This window comes from Odocoileus virginianus, chromosome 1 (assembly GCF_023699985.2).
Source record: "Odocoileus virginianus isolate 20LAN1187 ecotype Illinois chromosome 1, Ovbor_1.2, whole genome shotgun sequence".
Classification (NCBI taxonomy): domain Eukaryota; kingdom Metazoa; phylum Chordata; class Mammalia; order Artiodactyla; family Cervidae; genus Odocoileus; species Odocoileus virginianus.
This window is the reverse complement of record NC_069674.1, coordinates 5,584,681-5,605,562: the sequence shown is the minus strand read 5'-3', so window position 1 is coordinate 5,605,562 and position 20,882 is coordinate 5,584,681. Positions and strand designations below refer to the sequence as shown.

Sequence of the window (20,882 nt, the reverse complement as noted above, 5' to 3'; positions counted from 1 at the left end):
TACTAGAAAGAACTCTTAATTTGACTATCCCTGTCTTCATAATGCTATTTCTGTGTTAACATACATTTCAAATCCAGCTGTGGCCCAGGTTTCCTACTTGCAATCTCATTAATGCTGACTTGCATCAGTGACTTAGAATTTTAAAAAAAATCCAATCTGGATGGAAATTTAAACTCGCCCAGATGAACATTCTCATTCTTCTGGTCTGTGATGCCAAGGCACAGACAGGATCAAGAATTGCTTACTGTGAATTTGTGATGCACAAAGAATCTTGGCCTCGGGGACAGAAGTGAGCTGACGTTTGGCCTGACTCTGCCCAGCAAGCTGTGTGCCTTGGCCCAGGGCCAGCCGGCTAGAAAAGGGGTGTCTTTTTGTCAAGGTGCCAAGTGACGTGGCCGTGGGGATGAGGCTGAGTGGAGGAGAGTCCTTTCCCTCACGAGCATGGAGGCGCTGTAGAGCTGGCTGGTGAACATAGGGGGCCGGGGCGCTGCATACAGCTCGGCCTCTGTACCCACGTTCCCCTCGCATCCTTGGCTGCGCCTCTGTGGATTCAACCAGCCATGGGCCGTGTGGGACTGCGGTCTTTACTACTGAAAAAATTCCACGTAGAAGTGGACTCGTAATGTTCAAGGGTCAGCCGTACACCAGTGGAACCACACACTCCACACTGGCCCTGCTTCCTCGCTCTATGGTTTGTCTGTGAGGTTCGTCCACTGTCAGATACAGCTGTGCGTTCACCATCCATCCATTCCACCAACGGACAGAATGCTGTCTGTCCATTCTTGCGCTCAAAGATGTCTGGGTTATTCCCAGTGTTAGGTTGCTGTAAGTAATGCTATGGACAATCTCACATTCTTTTAGTCCTTTTCTCATTTCATGACTATAGAGATTATCATGAGCTGGAAAAAAATGAAATCCTGCCATTTTTGACAATGTGGATGGATCTTTCACTTATTTCAGCATGAAATAAGACAGGAAAAGATAAATACCATAGGATTTCATTCATATGTGGAATCTTAAAACAAAACAAAAACCCTGAGCCAAAACTAATGAAATAATGACAAAAACACATGGAGAACAGAGGACTGGTTTCCAGAAGGAAAGGGGGATGAGCAGTGCCATGGGTGAGGGGTCAGCTGCACGGTGGTGGCTGGACTTGAAGGCTGATCGCTCGTGGTGTGTGCAGAGGTTGACCTCTAACGCTGTCCTGAAACTTGTCCTTAAAGTGAAGTTCTGTAATGTCCGAGATTTGAAAATGACTGCGGCAAGCCCCATCTCAAGAGGTTCGACTCAGCAGACGCAGGCTGGGCCCCCTGGACTTCTCCAACACCGGCCAGGTGCTGCTGCAGCTTTGCGAGCCCCGGCCCTGGGGCCAAGCTCCCGCCCCCGCCCTCCTCGCGTAGTGGGGTCTGCTTCCTGCTGGTGGTGGGGGTCCTTTAGGGCGGGTATCTTCAGGTCAAGGGCCAATTCAGGTCACAGGCCAATTCAGGTCACAGGCCAATTGTAAAAACTGGTCGTAGCCAGTCTGATTCTGAACTAAAGGAAAATCAATACCCTAGTAAATGCAAATTTTAATGTTTAACTTAAGAGTTCAAAGGGCATATCATTTACTCTCAGGTCTTGGCCTTGATCTGTGAAGCCTGAGGCTGGCCTACCTGTAAATGCTTAGTACGGTAGGATGGGGGGTGGGGGTGGGTAGAGGCGGGGGTGGTGGTTTTAGGACCCATCTAATAAACTGTGGCATGGAAGAAACACCAACTTCTCTCTTCTAAAGCCCCCTCCACCCCCCCTCCAAAAAACAAGTCCCCTCCCCAGTCCTGCAGGCTCCTGACTGAGACCTGAGGGTTTGCTTAGAGTGAATCTGGGAGAAAATGAGTTTAGTCACCAAATATCATTTGGCAGTTAATGTAATTAACTATTAATATACTATTAATGGAAAAGTTTGTGCAGCTCATTTGTTTTATATAGTCACTACTAGTAAGTTCTTTTCGAAGGGTGAAAGTGAAAGTGTTAGTCACTCATTCGTGTCCAATTCTTTGTGACCCCATGGACTGTAGCCTGCCAGTCTCCTCCGTCCATGAGATTCTCCAGGCAAGAATACTAGAGTGGGTTGCCATTTTCTTCTCCAGGGGATCTTCCCAACCCAGGGCCTGAACCCAAGGATGGTTTCAATAGGTGGATCCCAAAGAATTTCTTTCCTGATTTCCAGTTAGCAGCCCTAAAATAAAGCAAAACCGAGGAACTCTTTTTAAAGGAAAAGGTTATGATGAACATGGCAATAAGTCCTTGATTACTCAAGGACTGGGTATCGATAGGATGCTTTTAAGTCAGAATACTTTTCTATAAACTTTTCTCTCTCAAGTAGGACAGTGAAACTTCAAAACCACAATGAAAATGAAAATGCTTGATGAGCTACTGTAGAGAAGGCTGCGGCTGGCAGGTGCTAGGGAAGGGCTTACTGCTTACCCCCCACCCCCTGCCATGTACTTACGGTGAAGGTCAGACACTAGCATTTATACCTGCGGGGGTGAGTATCAGGGCCTGCAGGATATCGGACAGGGAAATAATTCCCACAATACTATCGGCTTCATTGACGACCACCAGCCGATGGACCTGCAAACGAGAGAAGAGGAGGCCCCACATGTGAAAGCTGAAATAAGTCAAGTTTTAAAGTGAACCTTAGAAAGAAAATCTTTCACGTACTATACAGTGAGTAACAACCTCTAGTGGCTCAGACAATACAGAATCTGCCTGCGATGCAGGAGACCTGGGTTTGATCCCTGGGTCAGAAAGATCCTCTGGAGGGCTACAGTCCAAAGCATTGCAAAGAGTCGGACACGACTGAAACAACTTAGCCCTCATGCACACGAGAAACATTGGCTGGCTATGTCTGGCTAAGCTTTCTATTTTCAAAATATTAATACATGAAAGATACAACTCAAAACATGAAGTGTAGCAGTAGCTATTTCATGTAGCTATAATCTCTTAAATGGTTTTAGATTTTTTTTACCGTTGTACTTTGGTTTCTAGTAACTATCAGATAACTGTTTTACATGGCAGAGAAGTCCAAATAAACAGCAAAACTAAAAGGTCACTATGCTTATTTTTTCTTTTTTCTCTATGAAGTTCATATATTAAGAATAACAGAGGATAATCAACTATAATACAGTGAAATAAATTACATTCATGTCCTGTTTTCTACTTGAAAGCCTTTTATAAGTGGACAGTGTTTGAGGTATTACTGTAACAAGGTGTCCTCAGGAAAGAGAGGGCGAGCATAGAGCTTCTCTGATGTATGAGCTTTAGGATTCAGGCCTGAGGCAACCACATGCCGGCGGCCAGCTTGGAGATTCTCTTCCTCATGCTGACCACAGAAACCCTGGCTGGTGCAGAATCAGGGGTGGGGAGCACAGCAAGGAGATGGAGGGAGGAGGGGCATCCTTTTCAAAGTCTGTCTCGAATGATACTGTGTTGGTGACACTTCTGACATCATAGCTTGCTCTTAGGTTAAAAAGGAAATTACTCTGTCATCTTAATCATGCTAATTGTACATTTCTTTTAAAAGCTCCTCTAGAACAACTTAGGTTCTTCAATCACCCTGTGATATAACACAGTTATCTATTAACTGTGATCATAAATTGATGCTTGACAGTTAGGGTCAGAGAATGCTTTATATTCTATACTAGACACAGTTGGTTGTTAATATTTAATAATGGTAAATGACTCTCTTTTGAACTACTAAAGGTCAAGGGGAAACCATTTCACTTAGAATTAGTTGCACCAAAAGTATTTTATTTGTTGGTGAGTCTAAACTTACAGATGTTCCTTTTCTAAAAGCTAGTGTGATATTCATTATATAAATAAGGCAAATCATCACGGATATATTCATTGCTGATGTATACCCTTCTCCTAACAAAATATGTTGATGCTAAAAACTGGTCTTTGTCCCCAGTTTTCAGCTTCAACATATTTTGGTGGAAAATAATTAATGAGGAAAAAAGTCAAGATGGGTAACCAGAAAACTTTAATTATGTTTTTATTTTCCTCAATGATCTATTTCACATTACAGTGAAATTTGTGTTGCTCACCTGATGAACTTCCAGGACGAGCCAATCACTTTCTCCTTTTATGTGACAGTAACACACGCTTAAACAGGGGCGTGGGAATACGCAGGAGTGCTGGCACTCCCCACGTCCTCACGTCCCCAGAAACAGCCGTGTTAGTACTGAGGTGCAAGTCTTTGTAGACTCTTTTCTATGCATGTGAGCGTTATGTTCACACAAAGGATTACGCTTTATATTGGCCTTTCTACTTGGCAATATATTGTTTTTCCATATCAAGAGCATCCTCCTTTAACATGATCCTTAATCATTATAAAGGAGTCCCTCAGATGGATGTGGTCCATTGTCCTTATAATTACGGAGGGATTTCTTATGATCTTCAAAAGGCACATAAAAGAACAATAGGAAGCTTAGATGTATTCCTAAGCCACTTAAAGCCCTTTGGAAAACTAGTAATGGGTATTAAAGTCAAGTAGAAAAAGGAACGCCTTCATGTTGAGGCTAGGGAAACAGGGTAAAGCCTGGCGGCTGAAGCTGGGGCGTCGGCCCCGAGACAGGGCAGTGGGGCTCTTCACACGTGTGACACGGGCAGGGCTGGTGGGCTTGGGCGCCGCTGGCTCCTGAACAGGGACTCCAGACTCCACACCATGTCACAGGCAAGAGTCAGAAAGCACGCTGAGGTCACCCGCCATAAGCCTGAAAACACTCAGGTACTTTTCTTCTTGGACTGCATCCTTGCATTTAAATATAAATCTGAGTAGACTGATGAACGGCTTTTGCCCAGTTAAGGGTTAGGAGGAACACAGTCACATCAATGCTTCAGTCCTAAAGACTGATAAAGAGGGTAATTCCCTATCCCTAACAAGAAAGGAAAGAAATTATCTGAGGATGGGTTTAATGTATTCGATACACTATGGGGGTGATCCTGTGCATCTTTTATTTAGAGTGTTATGGAAAGTATATTAAAAAATCTTGCAAGCAGTAAAATAAAAGGGGACATGAGGCTGAGGGTCAGGAGATGGACTGACCATTTACAGTTTAAATCAGGAAGAGCCACACTGATAGGAAGACAATTACTCTAACTCAGTAAAAGATCAGAGCACAGTTTTATTGACTTACTTTGTTAAAACCATATAATTACATCTATAGCTTTAAATTCACTAACACCCTAATGAAACTTAAAGCTCTTGGGACTTCTGTTTTCTTAAGTTTTAAAACCATGAAAGTAGCCTACCCAATTACTTGATTTGGCTATGACATCAGGACTTATAAATTTAATTCAGTGGCCTTTCACAGATGACCTACTAAGTGCCGAGACACGCGATACACTCTACAGCAAGAGACTGCCACGTGACTGGACTGGAAGGCTGCTTCAGGGGCTGCTCCTGTGACTCGGAATTCCTGGGGCCCCGCTTCCTAGTTAGCGCTGGTGGAGGGAAGGAAGGAGGGAGGTGGGAGGGACGTGTGTGTGTGTGTCTGTGTGTGAGCATAGCCGCCTCACCTCTGCTCTCACGATTCTGTCCACGATGGTCTCCAGTATCTCCAGCTTACTGCACTTCACTACACCCTCGAAATACTGCGACCGATGCTGTAGGGCCTGGGTCACTGTGATGTCTAGATTGTTGTACGTTTTTTCAGCAGCAAGGTTCTGTAATCAAGTAGCAGTGAGTTATATCCCTTGTTTCCATTCACATTAATGACCAAAGCAAATTCAAAGCAACCTGATTTTTAAAAAAACATTAATTTTCATCTTAATTTAGTACCATGGTACCAGCTTAACACATGCCATCAGTTCTGTTATTTCATCATCTTATCAACAGTAAAGCTTGTAAGGTATACTTTTACTATGAAGCAATTGTGTTAAATTCTGACTGTGTGACCTATGGAAGAGTCCCCCATTTTTACCCAGTAGGGTTCTTTTTTTTTCTAATTGAAATATAGTTGATTTACAAGGTAGTGTTACTCTTCGGTATACAGCAAAGTGAATTAGTCATATATATGTATTTTTTTCATTTAGGTTATTACCAGATCTTAAATATAGTTTCCTGTGTTCTACAGTAGGATCTTCTTCATCTATTTTACATACAGTAATTTGTATCTGCTAATCCCAAACTCTAATTTATCCCTCTCCCTCTTACTCTACAGGCTGTTCCCTGATGTATAGAGTCTTTTGAGAGGTGGACTGACATTTGCCAATGGTGAGAAGTCCCCAGGGCTGGGGAGGAAAGTTTCTGCCAGGAAGGCGTGGGGGTGGGGAGCCGTCAGGGCCCAGCACTCGTGGAGGAAGTCCTGTAGATCTGAGCGGTTCTTAAGGCTCTGATTCAGCTTAGAGGTGTCCCACCCAGCCAGATTCCAGTAAGCCTGTTTTATGCTGTCTAATATGTTAAACGGAACAGGATGAAACATAAGGGTTTGAGACAGCTACAAAAGAATACTTAAATGCTGCAGTCAATATTGTGGCCAAAAAAAAAAAAAAAAGATGTGCATGTTTGGGGCTATCAAAGTTTCAGTTCCCTTTCTTAGAATTAATGTAAAACTCTAAGGAAATGCATTTAAATGAGTTGGGCCGGGGTGGGGGGGGGGGGGGAAGCACCAAGTGGAAGGATGTAGCACCAAAATCAATCTAGTAAATTTAAACCAGGGATTAAAGAATAATAAACCAGGGATTAAAGAAGATCTTTATATAACGCTATGTAATAGGTTTGCTGTCCTCTTTAGAACAGCTGCTGCCAATCAGCAAGCAGTGGGGTATATGTGTACCCAGGGATCCACGTGTGTATTAGGCCCATGCCTGTTGGCAGAATGAACTACTGTCTCCCACAGAGAAACATGACCACTTAATATACACACATGCTATAGTAACAGATAAGTCATGGCTGATCTGAAAAAGAATTATAAAATGCTGCTAGTATGCTATTCACTGCTAAATCAATGAATAAAATACCAATAAAAGTACAATTATTATGGGGGAGTCTATGGAATTCTCTGATAAGATCCTCATCCTCAAATAAGCCAGGAATTATTAAGTTAGGAAAAATCACAAAAACAGAGTAATGAATATGCTTCATGGGAATTTTAGACGACAGGTTTAACAAAATTAAAAATACTTACAATTACATCAAATTTGGAATAAATATCTACAACTTTTCCTAAAAATAAAAATATATGTTAGAAAAAGTCTTAGAAACAAAAAACAGCATTTAATATCAATTTTAACTAGATAATCACTAGGAATTAAATACTGCTAAACAAAATAAATTTGTCTGTTTAAAAACAGATATGAAATCATATCTTAATGGAAAATATGCTTATTATGCTGAGTGCTCCCTGATCTAAGTTTTCCTTTTCCCCACTTATCTGATATGCCAGGTCATTTAACAATAATTTTACCCTAAGCGGGACTTCCATAGTGGCTCAGATGGTAAAGAATCTGTCTGCAATGCAGGAGACCCAGGTCTGATCTGTGGGTCAGGAAGATGCCCTGAAGGAGGAAATGGCGACCCACTCCAGTATTCTTGCCTGGAGAATTCCAAGGACAGAGGGGCCTGGCGGGCTACAGTCCATGGGGTCGCAAAGAGTCAGACACGACTGAGTGACTAACACACACACTTTACCCTAAGGAGACAACAGGTATGGCTTGGCACACAGACCTGACTCGTCCACCACGGGCAAGGCCGACACTCGTCTTTCCACGAAAACGTTCAAGGCTTTAATGATGGGAGTGTCCGGGTGTATGAAGGCGATGTTATGGTAGGTCCCGATTCCAAGTGCGTCCAGGTTCTGCTTCATGAAGGCAGGCTTTGGCATATCAGACATCTAGACAGGAAGATAGTACAGATGCTCGAGAGCCAAGACACACCCTGTTAACCTTCACATGTCCACACTTGATGAAAAACTATGTGCAACAAATTAGTCTTTTCTAGAAATCTACTCGGAAATCTGAATTAATATGAAAATGTTACATATAAGGACTGTGTCTTTGTTCAAACCAGCCTGTATGTCTAAGCTTCTATTTAAGTACTTAGTAAAACTAACAGTTTCTCCTCTTCATTCACTGGGAAAGTGGACAGAAGGGAACAAGTCTGTTTGGATATTAAGGCCCATCAGCCACCAAGAACCTTTTAAAATTATTCCTGTTAAATTCGTGGTCCTGCTGTCATCTTTAAGTAACAGTTACTAAGAAGCCACACGCTTCCAAACCCGAAGTGTTGGATGGTGGCTAGCTGAGCGGCTAAGCCAGTTCTCACCCCATCCCACCTCTAACATCCCGAATTCTCCTTTGGAGGACTTCAATTTTTGTCTATGAGGAACAAGAACAAGCCAACCGAATAGAATTAGAAGAACATTTAAAAGTTAACTTTTCTTTTCATGGGCTGTTTTAGAGGAGGAGGGAGAAGTCAGAAGAGAGAAGCCTAGGGTCACGTTTGACTAAAACAAAACAAGGTTCTATGGTTTCAAAAATCCACCTTTTATAAAGGGCACAGTTGATTCCGTCCTCCTGGTGTACCTTATAATTATCAGGAAAAGATGAACAATTAGAAGAAACAAAATGTTCAAGTCAAAGAGTTCATCAATATTCAAATCATGAGAATCCTAGAAATTTAGAGAAAAAAAAAAAAAGAAAGGCCTATTAGGTCACCTAGCCCATCTCGATGCAGGATCACTAACCCCTGATCCACACTGTCCACTCAGGCTAATGGGCAAATGTCTCTAGGGGCAATGCTACTGCTTCTGAGAGTGCTTTCAAGTCAGTAAGAATCAGGCTTTAGAATTCTTCATTTTTTATCTGGAAATTCCTAGCTGGACACTCTAACAGCATGATTGTAATGACCATATTGGCCCAAATAGAAGGCAGGACTGGCAGAGGCAACCTCCTCTCCTTTGTATAGAAGAGAAAAACCGCCCAAGGCCAGTCTCTGACTATGGGTGGTTCTTCCTCGACAGCGCGGCCATGGAAGTGGGCTGGAGCTCGGCCACCCGGGGTCTGGGTCTGTGAGCCAGGCGCCCTGAGCGCTAGGACCCGAGCCACCTCCCGAGGGGGGCGGGGGCAGCGAGGGCTACCGTGGCGAAGCCACACCACCTCGCTGAACTGTATCGCTTACGAATCAGATGAGTAAAAATACCTACCTGAGAAGGGTGGTGGCGGGGATCAGGTTTATCATGTGAAGTGCCTGACGCAGTGTCAGTGCTTAGTGGTGTTTGGTGCTCCTGATTCGTATTCTTTTTAAATGATGACTCTGAGGGGTACGTGGGCGAAGGGCCTGGCCCAGCCCCTGCCCGGGGTCCTGCTGGAGCTAGAGCCAAGGGGACTGCATCCAGCCCACGGCAGACGGGGAGTCTGACCATCAAGATCCATGCCTCTGCAGTTCTCCCCTGGACTGTCTCTACCAAACTTCATGTTTTGTTTTTTTTTTTTGTAAATTAGCTCTTCTCCTTCCTACTCTTGCTATGCATTTAAGCATGAAGAGGGTTGCATTTACACAAACTTACTAGAACACAGGGCTGTTCTGATGGACAAGGCGTTTCTCCCAGTCTTTTGTTTTTCCCTCCCAGTCTTCACTAAACTCTCTGTGCTGCTGTCTGGCAAGGGGTTTGGGGGGTGGGGGCAGGTGCCAAGAGCAGCTGAGCTCTTGCGTGTCACACCAGATGCTACATTACTTCCTTATCTGAAGCTGGAAGGAAGACGCCAAAGCTAACCTCATGCAGATTTTACCTTCTTTTAAAGAATGATTCTTAATATGATCTCTTCTGAACCATGAATGAGGCCACCTACTGGTTCCAGCTGACCAATTACTTATAACCTCAATTTCAGTGCATATAATTAGACAGAAAAAAAGATTAAAGCCCTTCTGTAAACATTCTGGTCCTCTGAGCCTCTTTTTAACACTGTGAAGCAAAGAGGTTCTACGTTTTTGCTGATTATGAAGCCATCTTATTTCAAACACAGCTGGCAAAACCTACAGAAAATATAGCCCTCATTTGGACCAACATGGTATTCTCTTGGTCAAAATTTTATTTGCTTTGGGTTTTTCCATCACTGCTGCACTTATAATAATAAGATAATCTGGGGGACAAGACTTTTTGAATATATTTCCAAAACCATGATACCAATAAAGCTTAATAAGGCAATCTGGCTCGTTATCTTAGGTCTATCCTTAATTAGACTGACCTGCAAATTGCTTTATGTCCCCTCATTTCAAGCGATAAAAATATTCTTATTTAAATAGAGAATTCAAAGTGTTTTTAATATTTTGATACTTGTGCTAAAAGGGGATTGCTTTTTAATTGGAATCAACTTTGAGAATGTGCAATTCGAATAGCAGTGAGCTGAGAAATGGAAGTTTAGAAACGGAGACCTCAAAACTAACAAATTTCTTCTATGAGGGTAACAGGGAGTCAATTTACTTGAAGTAAATTAGTTAAAGCAGATGCAACTACATCTTTAGAAACACTAAAAACTACTTACAAAAAGCTGGAGGAACTTGAGGATTCTTTTGTGGGTAAGTATATAAAGTGCATTCCCACTGATGGGGTCAATAACTGGCAATCTGTGGATTTTATTTTTGATCAACGAGTGCACAGCATCGAAGAGGCTGCGGGAAAAGCCATTACAGTTGTTAGGAGGCTTTAAAGAAGAATTAGAAAACTGTGGACCACCCCTGCTTTCAATGTATCTTCAATGCCTTTCAGTAACAATTATTAAAAGGTTGATAGACATTAAAGTGTTCTGGAAAAGTTTTAGACTGCAAACTTCAGCAAAATTTTTGATCTTCCACAATCGGTGTTGATATAAAACCTCAAACCCAAATGTAAGCAACAAACCTCTAGGAGAGCAGTTTTCATAATAGCAGGGTTGATACTTCTTGAAAGGACAGAAGCTACCCCCCAGGGAAGCTAATGGACAGCCCTGGGAACAGAGGGCACTGTGGTGGGCTTGGCATGGCTGCCCTGACTTCACTCACTGGCCACGTCCTGTTCTGGCTTCTCCTGTGACTGCAGACAAGGAGTGGGTGCTGGTGGAGCTGCTTTTTTAGGTCTTGGAAATAAAAATCAATATTCCACCTTTTCTCACCACGTGTGTGTGTGTGTGTGCTCAGTCGTGTCCTGTTCTTTCCAATCCCATGGACCGTAGCCCGCAAGGCTCCTCTGTCCATGGGGTTCTCCAGGCAAGAATACTGGAGTGGGTTGCCATTTCCTTCTCCAGGGGACCTTCCTGACCCAGGGACCAAACCTGGGTCTCCTGCATTGGCAGGCAGGTTCTTTACCGTCGGAGCCACCAGGGAAGCCCACGCTTTCCTCACTAGAGCACTAGTTTTAAGAATGCTTTTATACGAACGTAGAGACGTCTCTGAGACGCTCCCAGGAGGCCTGGTTGGTTCCACGTGTTGCCAACTTCCTGGACCTGTGGTTTCATGTCTGCCTTTAATTTTGGGAAGCTCCTGGATCTGGGACAGTGGGACGTCCAGCAGGACGACTGAGGGCAGCCCTGCCTCTGACCACCTCTGGACCAGTGCCTGAGGAGGCTGACTGCTCAGCTTCAGTGCCCATCAGAACCCCTGGGGGAGCTGCTGTAATGCACATTCCCGGGCACGACACCCTTCAAAGGCTGGTCTGCGAGGCTGGGAGGACAGCTCAGCGATCGGCAGCTCTAATAACTAAACAGCTCCCCACTTGGCTTCTGTTGCAGGTGATCTGGATTCTCTAGCTGCTTAGTACGACCACCTTCTAGTCCATCACCAACCCTCTGGACTGACAGTGGCGGTGATTTCCACTGTCTCTTAAGTTTACTGAACTTAATACTAAAGGCTGGCCCCCATCTAGACAAAAATAACCTGTTACCCATGGTCACAAAATGGATGAATCTGAATGAATGAATGTTTTCAAAGGAGAAAAACTTGACACGTTTACCTTGCATCTGGAGATATATTCACTAAAGGTTTAAATGTTTCTTGTAAATAAAGCTCTGTATTTATAGAAAGAAAATATGTAATTAGTAACATAGTTGCTATTTGTAATTATTAAGTTAAAATATCCTTCCATTTACAGACAATGATTAGAAGGATTAAAAACCCAAACTGAATTAACTTACTGAAAACGATTGTGTTAATGATAGTTATGGTTATTTTAAACAAGTTCCACACTGTTTTTCAGATGGTGTCTTTGTGGAAAAGTATTTAAAAACAATATTACCATAGATATTGTAAAAACCAGAAAAGTCAAGAAATCTAGTAAAAGAGCAGTACCAGCAGAGGTCACCAGAATATTGCCAAGTCATGATCGCCCTCAGGAAACGAAGCTCAGTGTGATACCCCCTAAAGCTAATTTTCATAAGTTAAAAGATAAAAGCTGAAACAAACTTTGTTCTTCAAATGTTACTAGGTTTTATTTTCCACACCAAAGCTCACATCTACCATATCTGGGGATCTTTCTAGTATGCAGAAATCATCTTTGTAAAGATAAACTGCTTTACTGAGGTTTCTATAGAGAAGGCATTCAAGAAAATCTTGACATTATTATTACTACCAAATGCCATATAATACACAAAACATAAATATACTTAAACCTTGGTCTAACATTACTTAAACAGTAGAATTTATTAAGAAGTATCTGTCCGACTGTTAAAATATACATTCACTGCATAATAGGCTAATATGTGGATTCCGTGTTGACTCACTTTGGTTTGGTGTGATAAAGCCACCATAAATCAAATATATCACTCAATGAAACGTCCATACAGGATTAAAAGAGGCCCAGCCCTTTAGAGAATTCTAACGGATGTTCAGATTTTGCAGCCAGTCTAAAGGTTGCTTTTCAAACCAAGCAGATAACGGGAAGTACAAAGCTAAATTTCAGGTTTAAATTAAAATACTACCTTCAGCGGGTCCCTGTTTCCATCCAGGCTCCTCCCTGAACACCTACAAAGGATCCCTCCTTAACGAAGCCCACCCCTGGCTCCTAGCTGTGCCATTCCTGCTGACTGCCCCTTTGGCCTCGCTGTACCAACCCAGCAAGACGGGTCTCATTAAAGACAATGATTTCACAGCCCTGAAATTACAATTTTTAAAATGGCTCCATTTCAGAAAAGGGTACTGTGATTACAGAGGGTGAAATCCAATGTTGCAAAAGAAAGTAATCTTGAAGTTATTTTCTTGTGATTTAATTCAAATCATCTAGTTTAAGGTTCATTTGTTCTATGTTTCTCCATAATTTGCAGAGAAATAATGGTCAAATTTAAGTAGGAACAGATCCTTGCTTTAGTTAACTTCAGGCATTCCTTTTGTGCATTTTCTATCTAAAGACAAAAATCTGGGAGGTAATACGCAGTGGTGAATGGTGGCCCCACTGAAGGGCGGAGACTCGGGCACTGCTCCTTATTCATTTACATCCCAGCCTCATATAAAGACTTGCTACAGGTTCTCTGTACATGTGTACTGAACAGAATGGATAACACTTATAGTAATATGGCACACAACAGTATCAAAATTAAGATAGAAAAGAATGTTTTAATTAATATAGTAGATTTATACAGTGGAGAGGAGGATCTGTGAAACTAAGCATTTTATGTTTAAGTAGAATATTTTTTTCCTGTTATTAAAAAGATTTTTTAACACTCAATATTGCTTACCCCTCCATGTTTCAATCTTATGTTCCTCTAATTCATAAATCTGTACCTAGAAATAAGGAAAATTTTTATTTGCAAATGTTAACATATACAAGACAAGGAAAAAAAGAAACTACTATTTCACAACTACTGCTGAGTCCCATAATTCAACAGAGGGAAACAAGCAAGGTAGTTCAGAAATAGTAGAAATATAAATGAGAGACATAAAGCGTGCTCTGCATTTCTTTGAAGACAAATGTATAAATTTAAAACATAAACCAACACAATATTATTAATTTAATTTGAAAACCTGGGATACACTTTAAAATTTAAAACTTATACTATAAAGTTAATATACAACTTATACTAACTACAAATTTTAAACATATATAAACACACACTCCTTCTTAGGATATATAAGATTTTTAGCCTCTCTAGTTTAAAGGGGCAGTTGGTTAGAGCGTGCTAGTTAAGCTGCTGGATCAGGTTATGCTGGACCGGGCGGGCGTCTTCGCCAAGGTAGACCAGGTTTGACAGCAGCCATCACCCGGAGTCATCAGCACGTGCAGCACCGCATCTTGGCTGCTGCTTTCGGTCAAAGTACTTAAGGCTTCTGAGTCTGCGTCCCTCCCTAAACAATGGGGTGGGAGGCCATCCACACTAGCCTCTGTGAGGTCTATGTGAGGGACGATGGGGCGCTGCCTCTTGCAGCGCTCGCTACCCCGGGGGGCTCCTGGAGCCCTGCCGCAGGAACGCCTGGCCTCTTTCTGAGCTCCCAACCCAGCCTGGCGACACTGAGACAGTCCTGAGCAGAGCCGCCACTGACTGGAGGGGGAAGCAGACTCCACAGGGCTTATCGTGGGGATACAGGGATGAGCAGAGGTCAGAGGTCAGACCCGGAGACCTTTAGGAGGCAGATTTCAGCCAGGCTCTGCCTGCTGGGTGGACTTCTCGTCAACCCAGAACTCAAACCCAAGTAAGGGCCCGGAGAAGAAAAGGACTTCTTCACGTTCCTGAAACACAGAAAGGAGACGGACGGGGTGGGGGTCAGAGCCGGGGGCCAGGGGACTGACAAGCCGGGGCGGGCTCTGTGTCGGGGGGAAGAGGCCAGGGCAGCACTGATGGTTTAAGCAGAGGGCCCACGGGACGGCACCAGAGTCAGATGAAAGACCAAGCGTTGCGGAGGTTGGGTCTCGAAATGGTGACTGTGGGGACGGAGGGGGCCACTGGGAGAAGAATTAAAAGGTTTAGAGGAGAACGAAGGAGGGGAGACAGAGACAGACGGATAAATGAGAAGCCCCCCCCCTCCCGATGTTGATGCTAGGTGACTGATAGCATCCAGGACACAGAGAAGGGTGAGGAAGGAGTCAGCTTCCTAAACGAGGACGATGAGCCTCTGGCTTTCACAGCTGAAAGCAGAACATCCTGGTCTGTCGCAGGCGGTTCTGAGGTGAAGCCTGAGCCCAGCAGAGGAGGGCCTCCCTGCTTTCTGCCTGCACGACCCCTCAGGGCTCTAGCTGCGTCGGCAGCGTGGACATGCTCGGCTAACACGGCGGTCTATTACGAACTGGGGGCGTTTGGCCCCAGTACGATGGGAAGGTGTGTGTGTATAAGGTATAAACATGCGGAAGACAGAGTCGCTACCTCTAACAACGACCTAACAAGAACCTCAGATACCCCAACGACAGCGCTTCTTGACCTTGGCACGACAGACGTTTTAAGGCGTCCTGTGCGCTGTGTTCGGTAGTATCCTTGGCCTCTGCCCATTCCACACCAGTTGGACCAGCCCACCCTTTCCCCAGCCAGGAGACGTAATGTCCCTGGGGGAGGCAAAATCACTCCCAGCCGAGACACCCTGCCCTCGGCGAAATCAGAACACAACATGAAAAGTGCCGCTTGAGTAATTCGTGGGGGGCACTGAAATGGGGACTCATCCGCTCCAGGGGCACAACAGGGAGCTCACCCTGGCGGAGGAGGTGCCTGAGGAGGGTTCTGGAAGACCACGGTGTCAACCGGCAAGGACCGAGGGCCTGAAGGAGAATGCCCGTGGAGGGCGTGGACTCAGATCTCCAAAGAAGAGAAGCCACGGGGCGGGGAGAGCAGGAGGGTCCGGGGGAGGGAGAGGAGGGCCTGAGTGGACAGGCTGGCAGGAGACGAGGAGCAAGAGGGCCCGCCACTGCCGGCGTGAGCAGCACCCCGGCCGGCTCTGGGGACGGCGGGGAGGGAGAGGAGGGCCTGAGCGGACAGGCTGGCAGGAGACGAGGAGCAAGAGGGCCCGCCACTGCCGGCGTGAGCAGCACCCCGGCCGGCTCTGGGGACGGCGGGGAGGAAGCCAGAGACCACTGCCTGCGAACAAAACTGGGCTTTAAAAAACAGGCTGTCCGGGACCCCCACTTGTGTAAATACAGTGGTTAATAGGAAAACTAGCGGCCGTGGCTCTCATCATCAGGAACAGCTCTTTCTATAACAGACATAAAAATGATAACTTAAAATTGCTGTTTCCAGTTGGTGAAAAATCAGCCTGGAAAATCTTCCAGAGAAGCTACAAAATCATTCACAGTCACAGTCCCCGTCCCACTGAAAAGAAGCATCCAGAAGAAATAAGGTTTGATAGTAAGACTGGAGATCACCCCAGGTAGAATTAGTGAGTTTAAGATAGATCAACAGATATTACCTGAAGATCCCTGGCGCTAAAGACTGAGACCTAGAGGACAGGATCAAGTGGTCTAACATACAAGGAATACAAGTCCCAGAAGGAGACGAGAGAGAGAATGAGATTTTTAAAAAATTTTCTTTTTAAGAAACAGCAGCCCCCAAAATAGGTAGAAAAGCAACTTAGAAGATCATGGAAACTCAACATACCCGTAACAGGATGAATACAAAGATGCACTGGAGTCAACAGCTGAAATCAAAGTTAAAGAGAGAGCCTTGAGTCAGGCAGAACTGGTGCCTTACCAAGAGGACACAAGGACAGCCATTTCCACCGACTTCTTATCAAAAGCACTGGGAGGCAAAGGGCGACAAAACGACACACTCAAAGAGCTAAAGAAAACAAACAAAATCAGACAGCTCAATCTCTATGAAACAGCAAAGCTGTCCTTCCAAAATCAAGATTAAAAAAAACAAAAGATGAAATAATGACATTGTCGGACAAACAAAAACTAACATAATTCATCACTGATGTGGACCACACAAATGGTGGTGGGTGTTCTTCAAATGCAATAAAAACAGATGGTGACTCAGATCCACAATGGTATCTATGTGGGTAAATATAAAAAACTAATTTTTTTTTGCTTTTACTCATTTTGTTTAAAATAAAAACGTGAGGGGCAGATTAAATGGAAGTATACTTTCTACACAACACCAACATTCACTCTAAATGGACTGTGGTTAAGTTAAAATTGATAGTGAAATGCAAACAGCAACCACAAGACAGCAAAAACCGTGCCAAAAGGTATGTCTGAGATAGTCAAAGAGCTCTACTGGCCCTGATGCAACAGATGAGACCACACTTAAGTCTCCTGCTGCAAATGACCAGAAATGGGGAAAAAAATATGTGGAGCTGCTTTCAGACATGAGACAACAGGCGGGGCAGGTCGGTCGTCCCCGAGAGAAGGGAGGCAAGCAGTTCTGTGACCGCCATGTCCTGCTTTAGAGGCAGCGAGACCTTGATGCGGGCAGCTGACCCCTAGCAGAGCATGTCATGCTGAGCTGAGGACACAGAAATCAAAGTCTAGACAGAAGGAGCCACGTGGGACTTGCAGGACGGACCACTAGACAAAGCGGGCTGGGGGTCCAGAAAAAGAGAAGGCTGCACAGAGCTCCTTGAGTTTCTGATGGAACGTTAGGCAGGCATGCACGGGATGATGCTCTGTGAGCCCTGGCAGACGTACGCTGAAGGACATTTGCCTTCCGACCGAAGAGTGGAAAGTCCTTGCCGAACAACCAGGGAAATCCACAGAGACCTCTGAAGTATTGGGAGAGCTAAACCAGCCAGAGGAATGATTAACACTCTGACAAAGCTTAAAAGCCAGCCTTGAAAGAAGCACGTGAAAAGATTCTCAACATCATTAGCCATCAGGGAAATGCAACGCAAAACAACTGGGTACCAACTCACACACACGAGAAAGGCTGTCATCAGAGAGAGTCAGAGGTGTCAGCGAGGGTGTGGAGAAACTGGCACGCTACACACGGCTTGTGGGAAGGTGCAATGCTGCAGCCACTGTGGAAAACCGCTAAACAGGTTACAGTGTGACCCAGGAATTCTGCTCCTAGGTCTATACCCTTTTCTGGGCTCCAACATCACTGCCGATGGTGACTGCAGCCATGCAATTACAAGACGCTTGCTCCTTGGAAGAAAAGTTATGACCAACCTAGACAGCATATTAAAAGGCAGAGACATTACTTTACCAACAAAGGTCCATCTAGTCAAAGCTGTGGTTTTTCCAGTGGTCATGTATGGATGTGAGAGTTGGACCATAAAGAAAGCTGAGCACTGAAGAATTGATGCTTTTAAACTGTGGTGTTGGAGAAGACTCTTGAGAGTCCCTTGGACTGCAAGGAGATCAAACCAGTCCACCCTAAAGGAGATCAGTCCTAGGTGTTCATTGGAAGGACTGATGCTGAAGCTGAAACTCCAATACTTTGGCCACCTGATGCGAAGAGCTGACTCATTAGAAAAGACCCTTATTCTGGGAAAGACTGAAGGCAGGAGAAGGGGATGATAGAGGATGAGATGGTTGGATGGGATCACCGACTCAATGGACATGAGTTTGAGCAAGCTCTGGGAGTTGGTGATGGACAGAGAAGCCTGGCGTGGTGCAGTTCATGGAGTGCAAATAATTGAACATGACTGAGCAATTGAACTAAACTGAGGTCTATACCCAAGAGAAATGAAAACAGATATCCACAAAAACACCTGGATGTGTCTGTTCATAGCAGCAGTATTCCTAATAGCTGAAAAGTGGAAACCATTTAAATGTCTATCACCTGATGAATGGGTAAGTAAAATGTGATATAGCCATAAAATGGAATATTATTCGGCAACAAAAAGAAATGCAGTACTGATACATGCTACAACATGGAGGAATCTTGAAAACACTATGTTATGAGAAAGAAGTTGGTCACAAAGGACCACATGTTGTGTGATCCCATTTACATGAGGTGTCCAGTATAGGCAGATCTACAAAGTAGCTTACTGGTTGCCTAGGGTTGGAGGTCATGGTGGAATGGTGGTGTGTCACAGCTAAGAGGTGTGAAGTTTCTTTTTGGGGTAATGAGAATGTTCTAAAATTGACTGTAGTGATGACTGCACAACTCTGTGATATACTAAAGACCATTGGACTGCATACTCTAATTAGGTGAAATATACACAATTTGTGTATATTTGTGTATATACCCAATTTGTGTATAATTTGTGAGATACACAAATTATATCTCAACAAAATTGCTTTTAATAAAGGATCTTCAAGTAATTTAACTGCCTGCCCAAAGCCCAATACTCTTTAAAGGAAGACAATACAGATATTCAACCACATAATGTTATAATATTCACAATATTATATGATATATAATATTCAGCATTCATTAGGAATTAGCAATTTGTAAGAAGCAGAAATGCAACCCATGACAGGAGAAAAACCAGTCACTAGAATCAGATCCAGAACAGAGATGAAAGAAACAGATTCTGAAACATATAAAACAACTGACATAATATGTTCAAGGATTTAAAGGAAAACATAAACATTACAGGGAGAGAGAAATGGAAAATATAAAAAAGATCCAAATGGAACTCCCAGGACAGAAAACATACTATCTGAAAGGAAAAAAAAAAAAATAGTAGGTAAGATATTGTGGAGGAAAGGAACCGTGGAAATGAAGACATAGAAATAAAATATATCTGAAATGAAGCCCAGAGAGGAAATACTGGGAAAAATGCTGCAAGAGTATTAGTTGAGTAACTAGCATCCTAGAAAGTGGAGGAGGGGACACAAAAATGCTCGAAGAAATGGTGTCTAAGAGAATGGAGAAAAAGAATACGATAATCTCAACAGCTGCAGAATGCATCTGGCCCAATTCAGCATCCTTTCATGAGAAACACTTCTGGCAAACCTGAAAACGAAGCAACATCCTCAACGTGATAAAGGGCATCTATGAAAGAACGACAGCTGTCATCAAAGTAACTGTGAAATACGGAACACTTTCCCTCTAGGAGGGCACATGAGGCAAGGAGGTCTGCTTTCATGATGTCAGCACTGTACTGGAGGGCTCACAATGAAATAAAGCAAGAAAAACAGCAAAAACCAAACAAGTTGGGAGAATCACGAAAATCACAGAGTTAGATAAAGGCCACATGTGGGTTTCCAACTATGCGCTTATAAAACAGTGGGACTGGACCAGGGAGTTCTATCACTAAAATTAGCCAGTAGAAAGATGTCAAAAGTGAATTTCTCTAACTTTAATTTTTACTTTGTTAAAACCACTGTGTCCATGTAGTCCTTGTTGTGGAGTTTTGGGAATAACTGCAATAAACTGCATGAACATCCACAGGCCTGGAAGGTAAATCCTGTGTCAGTTCACATACTGCGAGGCTTCACTGGGCACAGCCGTCTGGTCCAAAGGCGTACGAGTGGCCTCCTTCATTCACGCGTCCAGGTAGATCTCAATGCCACAGCATGCCCATAATGCCATTAAAGAGCACAAATCTAGTGAAATTTATAGTAGGGGCTTTCCTGGTGACTCGGTGGGAAAGAATCTGCCTGCCAATGCAGGAGACGCAGGGTTCAACCCTTGGGTCGGGAATGGAGAAGGAAATGGCAACCTACTCCAGTATCCTTGCCTGGAAAATGCCGTGAACAGAGGAGCCTGGCGGGCTACAGTCCATGGGGTGACAAGAGAGTTGGACACAACTGAGCAACTAGACAAACAATAGAGGATAGTCTATGCAGTAAACAGGGGCTTCCTTGGCGGCTCAGACAGGAAAGAATCCGCCTGCAGTGCAGGAGGCCAGGAGGCCCTGGTTCAATCCCTGGATCAGGAAGATCCCCCAGAGGAGGGCACGGCAACCCACTCCAGTGTTCTTGTCTGGAGAATTCCACGGACAGAGGAGCCTGGCAGGCTACACTCCATAGGATCGCAAAGAGTCGGATGCGAGTGAAGTTACTTAGCACACAGGCAATAAATAAGTACATAGAATCCCATTAATCTGAGGATTTCTGAAA

General features: G+C 44.0%; 1 protein-coding gene and 1 long non-coding RNA gene across 7 annotated transcripts in view; one reads left to right on the top strand and one right to left on the bottom strand.

The window, feature by feature from the left end:
• Nucleotides 1-20,882, bottom strand: part of PRKAG2 (protein kinase AMP-activated non-catalytic subunit gamma 2) — a 295,801-nt gene that overhangs the window by 2,847 nt on the left and 272,072 nt on the right. For all 6 annotated transcript variants that reach the window (XM_070452449.1, XM_070452496.1, XM_070452556.1 and 3 more), the window contains 7 exons: nt 13,687-13,732; nt 11,970-12,024; nt 10,528-10,654; nt 7,712-7,877; nt 7,173-7,210; nt 5,563-5,709; nt 2,520-2,613 (listed from right to left, as the gene is read on the bottom strand). In XM_070452449.1, coding sequence (XP_070308550.1) covers nt 2,520-2,613; nt 5,563-5,709; nt 7,173-7,210; nt 7,712-7,877; nt 10,528-10,654; nt 11,970-12,024; nt 13,687-13,732 — 673 coding nt within the window. The remainder of the gene's footprint in view (nt 1-2,519; nt 2,614-5,562; nt 5,710-7,172; nt 7,211-7,711; nt 7,878-10,527; nt 10,655-11,969; nt 12,025-13,686; nt 13,733-20,882) is intronic.
• LOC139030385 (uncharacterized) lies at nt 6,207-12,044 on the top strand. The gene is made up of 2 exons (XR_011482752.1): nt 6,207-6,259; nt 11,749-12,044. It is a non-coding gene; the product is annotated as an uncharacterized lncRNA (long non-coding RNA).